We start from the raw sequence: 10,867 nt of genomic DNA on the forward strand, positions 1-10,867 counted from the left end.
TAATATTAATTAGATATTAAATATAATGGATATCAACCCTTCAAATTTAAAAGTATATCAGATTTTTAACTTTTTTTTTTGGACGTGCATGATCCACATAATAACTTTATATTAATTTTTTTTTTGCACCATTATTTTCATATGAAAAATATTATTAGATATAATAGTATTATATCAACACACATGTATCATAATTATATTAGTAGGTATCATTGTTATATCAAAGATATATCAGTGGTAAATTATAAGCATATTACGTATATATCAAATATATATCAGTGTTAGATTAGTGGTAAATCATATAATCATATATATATATAAGAAGTTATATCAGTGGTATATCAATGGTAAATTAGAGATATATCAATTATATATCACAGATATATAAATGTTGTATCGGCATGACAAATCAATGGTTATCATATGTATATTAGTGGTAAACCATATTAGAAGTTCAATAGATGTCATAGTTATATCAAAAGAAAATCAATTGTATATAATTATTATATCAATGGTATATCATAGGCATATATCAGTAATTAGATGTATTGCAGATATATTACAGATGTATATCAGATACATTGCAAGGTAAGGTTGCAATTTGAAAAGTTGACCTCCGTTTTTTTGTTGAAAAAATGCTATATTTGAAAAAACTAAATGTTGTTGCTATTTAACTTATTTTATTAAATATTTTTGTCATATTTGCAACTGTTCGTAAATTAAAATATGAAACTTTAACTTAAGTTTTTTTTAGTTCAAGTAGAACAAGAGGTTGGAGGGATTTGAACTTTCGAGTTTTAAAGAAATAGATAATGTCTTGACCAATCAAACAGCAGTCTCATGTCGACGAACTTAGGTACAGTTGGTAGGTTATATATAAATTTGAGATGTCTCATATCAAAGTTTCTCAAAAAGTAGAAAACAATATATAATTTAATATATATTATTAAAAGTGTCCAAAAAATGAATTTGTTTCTATTATTTCATTACTTGAAAAACTACTCACTAGATAACAAGATGGATTCTGTTATTCATTATAAAGAGAAAATATTGTGAAAATATCGTTATCCACAATATGGGACCACATTCTTTGCTCACATGATTCACAATTTATTTTTTTTATTATTTTCTTTTTTATTTAACATCCATAGTCAAGTTGATTTGAACTCAAACTAATTTTTATTTCAGAAAAAAAAAATGTTAGTTAGGATTTCCATGTGGTGGTTGAGGTTTTGTTTTCTTCATCTTTTTTCTAGGAACGTTTTCTTCCTTCTTTACTTCAATATCATATTCCTTTTCTTTATCTTCTTCTTTTAATTTTTTCATGACAAGAAAAAAATAACAAGAAAAAAATAAAAGTAGCTGAGAAAATTTAAATAAGATGTACCAGATGAAATTTAGCTTGATCAAATTCAAATGAAGTGTCACAAATCAACTATCAAAGCGAGCATAACTCCATGGTAGTTGGTATATATCTCCAACCGTGAGTTCAATCCCTCACCCCCATGTTATGCTCTAAAAAAAAGTCAAATCAACCCATATATTACAACATATACCAAAGTCTATCATAAAGATTACAGTATTTATAGAAGTTTAAGGTTTAATCTGATGAAATTAAAAATTAAGTGAGCATATAAATTTATGGAGGACAAGTTTAGGGATAAAAGTTCTTTCTTTTTCAAGTTTAGTATTCACAAGTGAGAGAAATTTGACTTCACTGCAATTATGTTTCAAACTAATTTTGAACGTTTTTAAAAAGAGAGAGAAAAGGAATGAACTGTCACCATAATGAACATCCGATTGCATCAACCACCACCAAAAAGTTGTGGATGACATAATGTTCTTAGAGATCCTAGGTCAACAAAACCTAAAAAGAAAAAAGCAAGAAAGGAAAATATCCTAATTTAGAGTTTTAAAAAATACATGATTACGGCAGTTCCCGACCTAATTTCAAAAATAGGATAGATAGATCAACAAAACCTAAAAAGAAAAAAGCAACAAAGGAAAATATCCTAATTTAGAGTTCTAAAAAATACACGATTATGGCAGCTCCCGACCTAATTTCAAAAATAGGATAGATAGGTCAACAAAACCTAAAAAGAAAAAAGCAAGAAAGGAAAATATCCTAATTTAGAGTTTTAAAAAATACATGATTACGGCAGTTCCCGACCTAATTTCAAAAATAGGATAGATAGATCAACAAAACCTAAAAAGAAAAAAGCAACAAAGGAAAATATCCTAATTTAGAGTTCTAAAAAATACACCATTATGGCAGCTCCCGACCTAATTTCAAAAATAGGATAGATAGGTCAACAAAACCTAAAAAGAAAAAAGCAAGAAAGGAAAATATCCTAATTTAGAGTTCTAAAAAGTACACGATTATGGCAGTTCTCGACCTAATTTCAAAAATAGGATAGATGAATCATATGCATTAGATGTGAATTAGGTGCTTCTGAAGCCAAGTGGACTTGGCCGACAAATCTTGTGTATTGCACATTGACGATATAATCTATCATACATCACACATCAATATGCATCGATCTTGTCGTGTAGGGTCGTGCGAGAAAACGACCGCCGTGTGTGGTAAGCTTTTATCGATCTTATGTAATATTTTGAAACTTGTTAATATTTTATGTATAAACTAATTTACTGTAATATATGTTAAGTTGGGACAAAATATAATTTTTGATGTCTAAAGTTTGAGATTGGTGTCTATTTAGTCCAAGTGTTAAAATAAACACTTTTAGTCTCTAAAACTTGGAAAATGTTGTTAAATGTTTCTTGAGCTTCATTGATAGGTAGTTGACTAACATAAAAATGATGTGACTAAGCCCTCTACATGCAGGGGTCGAGTATGGAGATAGCGGTCAAAATCCTTCTGAGTTTAGGTGATTTTGTTGGAGAAAAAATAGACGGTCGAAAAAGGATCCCTGAGAAACCTTTTGCACCAAGTTAAGGAATGGAAATGAAAAACTCGACTTGGATCAAGGATGGGCTCTTGACACGAGCCTACATTTTTTTCCCACTAACCATGACTGGTCCAAACCTTTATGGTAATTTTAAATAACTTACAAACTTATACTAACTTTTTTTATTAATTTTTTCTAGCGTAAGAGAAATGTAGGGGGAGAGAAAATTAAAAAAAATGCCACATAAGAAAAAGTTAATTAAAAAACTAATATAAATCGTCACATCATTTATAATTGTCACATCATTTTTCTGTCGGTCAATTACTAGTCAAAGAAGTTCAAGGATCATTTAAGAACATTTTCTAAACTTATGCACTAAAAATATCTACTTTAAAAATTTATAGATCAAGTAGACATAAATCTCTAAGTTCAAAACCAAAATTGTATTTTGCTCTAAATTAATGTAAATGTATTGCATTTAAAATTTTGAAATTGTTCTAATTTTATTAGGTAGGGAAAGGGGAAGTTAGATAGGATTTTCTTACAAAAGAAAATAGAAATAAAAATAAAAAATTTGTCAAAAAAAAATTTTTTTTTTTAAGAATTAAAATTTAGGTATGGTTCATAATACATGATTTAGACTTACTTAAATCGCCTACATCATATACAATTTACCTATTGACTCAGCTCCGATTTCTACACATCAGATTATACGTGGCACATCTAACACTTAAAACGTACACTAGTTTTGACTTTGACTGCAACTTATCATATTTTTATCAATAATTTTATAATTTTTATTTTTATTATCTTTAAAAGATACTCTATTTTTTCTAATTTTTTTAAAAAATAATATTTATGAAATTTCTCCTCTGATTTTTATTATAGAGGAGCTTAGAATACTATCTTACGTCATTACTACGCTTAAGTGATGGGTATTAAAAAACTCCATAAACTTTTTTAGTTGAATTGAGTTCAAATAAACGAAAATTTTATAGATTTGGTTGGTTCAAGGGTTCACTTAAGATGCATTTGGATTGAACCGATCTAACCCAAATTTATTATTAATTTTTAAAATATTTCGTTTGCTCAACATAAAAATTATATTTATTTTAATTTTATTTCATTCGATCATTTTTTAGTAAAAAATATATTTATTTTAATTTTATTTCATTCAATCATTTTTTATAAAAATTATATTTATTTTAATTATATTTCATTCAATCATTTTTTTTATAGATTATTTATTCTACGATGGCTTTTGAAAACAATTTTTTAAGTTTTTGGAGTATTTTTTTTCCATAAAAATAAAATCAACATACAAATTGTGATGTAATGTTAGACAATATATAAAAGATATTTAAAATACTATCATTTTCTTTTTTTTTTCTTTTTTTGTTATATAATACTTTAAATAAGTGACAAGAGTAACCTAAATCGATCTAATTTAAATATTTCATTTGGATAGGATTTATATTTAATAAGAGTTATTTGGATTTCCTAAAAAAAATAATAATAAGGGTTATTTAGGTTGAAGAAATTTTCTATGGGTTAAATTTAAAAAGTACTTCAATCCAATTCAACCTAACTAATTCATGAAAGTGATTTAAATAATAAAAAAGTATTTATTAAAGAAGTCAACACAACAAAATCTATAAAAAAAAAAAGTTATTTATTTATGTGGTAATCATAATTTCTTCGTGACTTCTCAACTAAGAAAAAGAAAGCATATCGTTCCTTTGTATAAGTTATATATAAGCATATAGTTGGAGGTCTTTCGAAAGTTAAAAGTAGGCATAAAAATAATTGAATATATTATTAAAAGGTAATTTTGTTTTTATTTCAGGACTTAAAAAATTACTCACTAAATAACAAAATGGATTATGTTATTCGTTGAAAAGGGAAAAATTATGAAACTATTTTTAATTTATTCACAAGTCTCATAACATTAATTATTAAGATAATGACGTGCTTCCCAATGTTTAAAATAATAATAATATTTAGGTGTTCTCTGCTTGTTAATTACCGTTAAATCTTTTTTAATTTAAATATATATATATATACAACTGAAATAGCTTTTCTATTTTTCAAAAAGAATTGAAAAATTTAGTGGCCGGTGATCAACATGAAATCAACATGTTGTTGGAATTGGTGGCGCCAAATCGACATCAGAACGAATCAGGGACGAGTTGAGACATGTTGTTGGGCACTACAGGACCATGTTGGCCGAGAGCACAGTGCCGCAATGCTGCCACGAAAATCACATAAAAAAATAAAAGGCTGCAATTTCTTTTTCACGCTATAGATTCCGTAGCATTGAGACGTCGAGGGTAGCGTCTCAACACTACGATAGGAATCCTTTTTAAACCATCTTTTTCATTAGGTTTTTCGTGGGGCGTGTGAGCTAGTCGTGAATCAAAGGCCAAGGTAGCCGATGAGGGTTTAATCAGTAGTCATTTTTAGGGCATATCAGAGGCAACAAGTCAGGTGTTGGCAGCACAGAAATGGTTAGATCGATATCGTTGTTTTTAGGTAATTAGATCTTGATTATTCTGTGAATGGTTTTCATTCATGTACTAAGTATGTTTAAATATTTATAAGTTATGAGGCTTTTGTTGGGACCTCTAGAGGATGAAGATATATTGAGTGCTTGTATCCAATCTTAATTTTAATGGAACTTGCATCTGAGCATAAAACTAGACGTAGCGCATAAGCGGTTGGGGTGAATAAGTATAAATTCTTGTCTCGTTTATTGCTTTTCCTATATTTCTCTCGTGTGTTGTGTGATTGGCTTAAATAACTGGATACAATAGAGGAAATTGTCTGGTGTGCTTAATTTCCCAACCCATCTAAATATTGTTTTTCAAAATAAACTTTTAAAACCAAAATGATCATAGGTCAGCGATACTTAACATATATTTCCAACCACGAGACTCTGAGTTCGAATTCTTACTCCCACGTGTTGTATTAAAAAAAAATAATAATAAATAAACCTTTAGAAAGGCAATATGGTACCACTTTTTAGGATTTCCACTTATTCATTTTTCTTCTTATTTATCTTATTTAACACGTGTGGGTTGAGGCTTTGTTTTCTTCATTTTTAGGAACGTTTTTCTTCATTATTTACTTCAATATCATTTTCATTTTCTTTTGTATCTCTTCTTTTGATTTTTCTCATGACGGGATAAAAACAAAAGTATTTCAGATCTTTTGGAACAAGACATATGAGAGGTGTACTTTGGAACAAAATTGAATTGTTATTGATGGGTAGCTTATCAAGTTAAACACAGCTGTTATTGAATCATTATTTTATCGAACTTAAATGAACTACAAATCAACTCATATATATATTCTATGGTATTACCAACATTTATCAAAATCTGAGGTTCAATTTGATAATTTCTTTAACATAAGCATAGTTCATTAATTAAAGTATTTTACTATTCTCCTAAAATTTGGAGATTCAATCTCCCATCCACACATTTCTCCGTACTAAAAAAAGATTGATAATTTGATTAATTCAAAGCTAAAAGAATAAAAAATTAGGTGTTGATCAAGTTTAGGGATAAAAGGTTATTTTCTTTTTTCAGTTCTTTGAGGGGAAAAGAATGAACGGTAACCAACGAACCAGAGTCCCACAGTGCAACAACCACCAAATTTATATATATATATATATATATATATATTTTTTTTTTTATTAAGTACAACCACCATGAAAATTTGTGGATGCCATACTTTCTTATAGATTCCATGCATTATTTAAATAAAACATAATATAAGAAAGGAAAAAAAAATTAAAAAGGCATCCCAAATTCATATTTCCATTATAGGAGCATATGAAACAATCTCACGTACTTACTTCGGTTAAATAATTTAAAATAATTTAAAAATCTCATTTTTTATTATTATTTCTCTGAGCTGTCAAAGGTACCGTAAAAAAAACAACAGAATCTAAAAAAGAAAATTTTGCTCAACTGACTAATATATTATAAATCTATTTTAGGGTTAAAAGTTTCAAATTTCTATCTCATCTTAAAAAAAAAGAAAGAAAAACCAAAAAATGGATACTTTTTAATTAATTAATGATTTTATTTCAATAAGTTCCGTTTCAGTATAGTTTTTTAGTACAATATACTAAGAAATAAAACATCGGATAAATTAGTTTAGTATAGTTGTAATTTGTTTGATACTTTGTGATTAGTTTTTCTTTTTTCCATTTCACACCTCGGATAAATTACTATCGAAATAGGTCATTCATAAAGGGAGTTGATTTTTTATTTCATGGATGTGGATCTACTTCATCAAATTAAAATATGGATTATTTCGATTTCCCACTTAATAAATAAAACATATTTCAACATCACATCCCAGTTCGCCATCTTGTCAACGCAATCAAAACTTGTTTAAAAATTGATGTCTTAAAAAAAATAAATTAATTAATTACGAATTAAGAAAAAATAACTTCAATTGTATATTTAATCTAAATGTTTGATCTATTAGAATATTGCACTGTAGCCGTAGATTCTTCTTATCGTAAACGCCTGCCTGAAGCTAAGATCGCATGTGAACACATCTATGCCATGATGGGCGGAGGGGTCCATGATCATCACCATTTTTTTAGGAAGAAGAATTCAAGAAATTAAAGACCTACGTTTGCTTTCATTTTCAATTTTATTAAAAATTTTGATAACTATTTATATTTCGGTTTCTAATTTGTTTCAAAACATAAATAAAAATATTTATCCATCATTATTAAATCATGCGTTGGAGGCTATGCAATGTTTCTTTTATTAAAAGAGAGGAAGAACGTTATCGAATTGGCCTTAAAAGATCGATTCTAAATTTTTAAAATTTAAGTTTGTGTCCTTCAATTATTTAATGTTGTAATAGTCTTTGAAAAAATTTAATATGCGATTAAACAGACAATATGGAGAGTTCATACACCAAAAACTAATACTAAAATCAATTTCCAGATAAACTCAAACAAAAAACCACCATCTGTTTGAATTAAAAAAATTGAAATGGCAAAAAACGTGTAGGTTGATTAATGAATTCAACTTTTGGTAGTATTTGACTTGGGCCTCGCAAAGGGCTCTATAAATATATGATCCCACCTCCTCAATATAACCATTCCAAGAACACAGGAGAGAAAAAAAAAAAGAGAGAGAGAGAAATGGAAGTAGTTCAAGTGCTTCACATGAATGGAGGAGCTGGAGATTTTAGCTATGCTAACAACTCCCTTCTTCAGGTCTCTTCACATTCTTAAACCTTTCTATATGTTTTTTTTTTTCTCTTTTACAACAGGTAGGGTAGGGTGGGGATTCGATCCAAACATTCTTAAACATTTCTACTATTTCATTGTGTATATATATATATATATAATATATTTGTTTTACAACATGTGGTGAGAGATTCGAACTCTTACCCTCATAGTTGAGGATACGCCTTAGTTGGACTATGCTCTACTGACAAGACACTATTTCATACATATTTTGTTTTTATGATATTGTCTTTAAATTTATCCAATTCATCCGCTTAAATTTTTAGATTGAATGATGGTTTATTCATTCTTAAGCTTAAGATATCAGGTGGGAGGTTCTTCGATATAAATGAATTAAATTTATCTCATTCATTTTTTGGGTTGGATGGTGATTGATTGATGTTTAATGTTTGTTAACTAATCTGTCCATAATTTTGAGTCTACAGTCGAAGGCGATATCAATTACAATGCCAATAGCAGAGGAAGCCATTGACAAACTGTATGGCTCAGCTCTCCCAACAACCTTCACCATTGCTGACTTGGGTTGCTCTTCTGGGCCAAACACCTTCATGGCAGTTTCCCAACTCATTAAGGCAGTGGAAAACGCCCGTCGAAAGCTCTGCAAAGACCCAATTGAATATCAAGTTTTCCTGAACGATCTTCCGGGCAATGACTTCAACACCATCTTCAGGTCGCTGCCTGGTTTTCTCGAGAGTTTCAAGATGGAGATTGGGGGTGACGATCTGGGGCCTTGTCTCTTCACTGGGGTGCCTGGTTCGTTCTATGGGAGGCTTTTTCCGAGCCGAAGTGTGCATTTTGTGCACTCTTCTTATAGCCTCCATTGGCTGTCTGATGTTCCACGAGGGTTGGAGGAGAATAAGAGAAACATTTACATGGCGGAGACGAGCCCAAAGAGTGTGGTGAGTGCTTACTATAACCAATTTCAAAAGGATTTTTCGTTGTTTCTGAAATGTCGTGCAGAAGAATTGGTGGAGGGAGGTTGTATGGTTTTGACACTTTTGGGAAGGAGAAGCCAAAATCCCGCTAGTAAGGAGTGCTCTTACATCTGGGAGCTCTTGGCTCTGGCTCTTGATGACATGGTCTCACAGGTGCTTCTATATCTTCGTAAAATCAAACATTTCATACGGGATTGTTTTGTCAGGACCGTGATCGATAATGCTTTTGTTTCTAGTCTTTTGCTTGTATTTTGTTTGTAAAGTGTTACAGAAACATGGTTGGTAATTTTTTTGTTTCTGATTCTAAAGTTTTCAATTTAAAAAAATGTCGGTTGGGGGATGGGGCAAGCGCTTGGGGCGCATAGGGCACCACTGTCTTTTTTATATCTTGTTTAAAGTTTTAAAAAAGAAGGGGAAAAAATATGTCGGTTGGATGGGACAAGTGCTTGGGCATTGAGTACCACTTTCCTTTCCTTATTTATTATGCACTTTATAAAAAATAATACTTTTATTTACATTTTAGAAAAAGAAACTTTGTGTCCGTTCTAAAAGTTCTACACAATTTTACTTCTCAAAAATTAAAAATGAAAAAATTAGAAACAAAAAACAAAGAACGTTATTAAATAAGTACTTAACGTCTCTCATCCTTTACTTTTTGTTTAAGATTTTTTATTTCTTATTTTACGTTTGCATCAAAACAAATGACAGGGAAAGATAGAAGAGGAGAAATTAGAGAGTTTCCACATCCCAAAATATATGCCTTCGCCCAAAGAAATAAAGATTGAAGTGGCAAAAGAAGGATCCTTTGGGATTGATTGCATTAAAGTTTCAGAAGTGGATTGGAATGTGTACAACAACAATAATCACTCCAACGATGGGTCAAAGGGCAGTGGGTACAACGTAGCCAAGTGCATGAGGGCAGTGGCCGAGCCAATTCTCATATCTCATTTTGGAGAACATATCATCCATGAATTATTCATCAAATATAGAGAGATCATTGCGGATCGTATGGCAAAGGAGAAAACTCAATTTGTCAATGTTACTGTTTCTCTCGCTAAATTAAAGTGATAGGACAACAATTCATGTGGATTAGGTCAGGTCGGGTCGAGTCGGGTGTCGTCTTTCTATGTTTAATCTTATATTTGTTATATGCGTGCTTGTTAATTATGTACCGAATCAATGAAAATTAGTAAGATGTCATCTTCGTTTCTAGTTAACTTACTAATGTGGGGGAGGAAATAAGAAAATAAAAATACAACGTATTATTAAAGTCAGTAAAAACTCTGAACTCATATTGATCGATTATCATTTGTTTAAAATATGAATAATTTGAGATTTATTTACCAGAGGTAATGTTCCTAGAATTTACCTGATTGATTTTTGTACTGCCACATATGAGCACAGTGGTGTCCATGGATCCATTAATTTATGTTCATACACAAATTTGTATTAATAAAGCTAATTTTGAATACATTTAGATATCAATAAATAAGGGTTGAAAAGTCACCGATCACCACTAATTTCTTGGCTGTAACCACCGTTAAATTGTTAACAAATACTAGAGATAAATACAAAAAGAAAGATAATTTTTCTACTTTTTAAAAAATTAAAGAACTGTCAAATTTTGAGTGGTTGTAAACGTTAAGATACATGATAACCTATTATACACCTTCCTTTTTTGACTTATTATTCACATTGATATTATATTCGTGTTAGTTTATATATTTGATACTATCGTAAAT

General features: G+C 29.6%; 1 protein-coding gene across 1 annotated transcript; it reads left to right on the forward strand.

Annotated features, from left to right (window-relative positions):
• The first annotated feature begins 8,010 nt into the window (after positions 1–8,010).
• LOC111005311 (S-adenosyl-methionine 4-1-methyl-2-pyrrolidinyl-3-oxobutanic acid methyltransferase) lies at positions 8,011–10,342 on the forward strand. Its single transcript, XM_022276768.2, has 3 exons — positions 8,011–8,157; positions 8,616–9,278; positions 9,834–10,342. Exons 1-3 carry the CDS (start codon positions 8,014–8,016, stop codon positions 10,191–10,193), a joined length of 1,167 nt encoding a protein of 388 aa, XP_022132460.2. The 5' UTR covers positions 8,011–8,013; the 3' UTR covers positions 10,194–10,342.
• The last annotated feature ends 525 nt before the right edge of the window (positions 10,343–10,867 follow it).

Source organism: Momordica charantia (assembly GCF_013281855.1).
Source record: "Momordica charantia cultivar OHB3-1 chromosome 1 unlocalized genomic scaffold, Mcharantia_2.0 BLBB01000001.1, whole genome shotgun sequence".
Classification (NCBI taxonomy): Eukaryota; Viridiplantae; Streptophyta; class Magnoliopsida; order Cucurbitales; family Cucurbitaceae; genus Momordica; species Momordica charantia.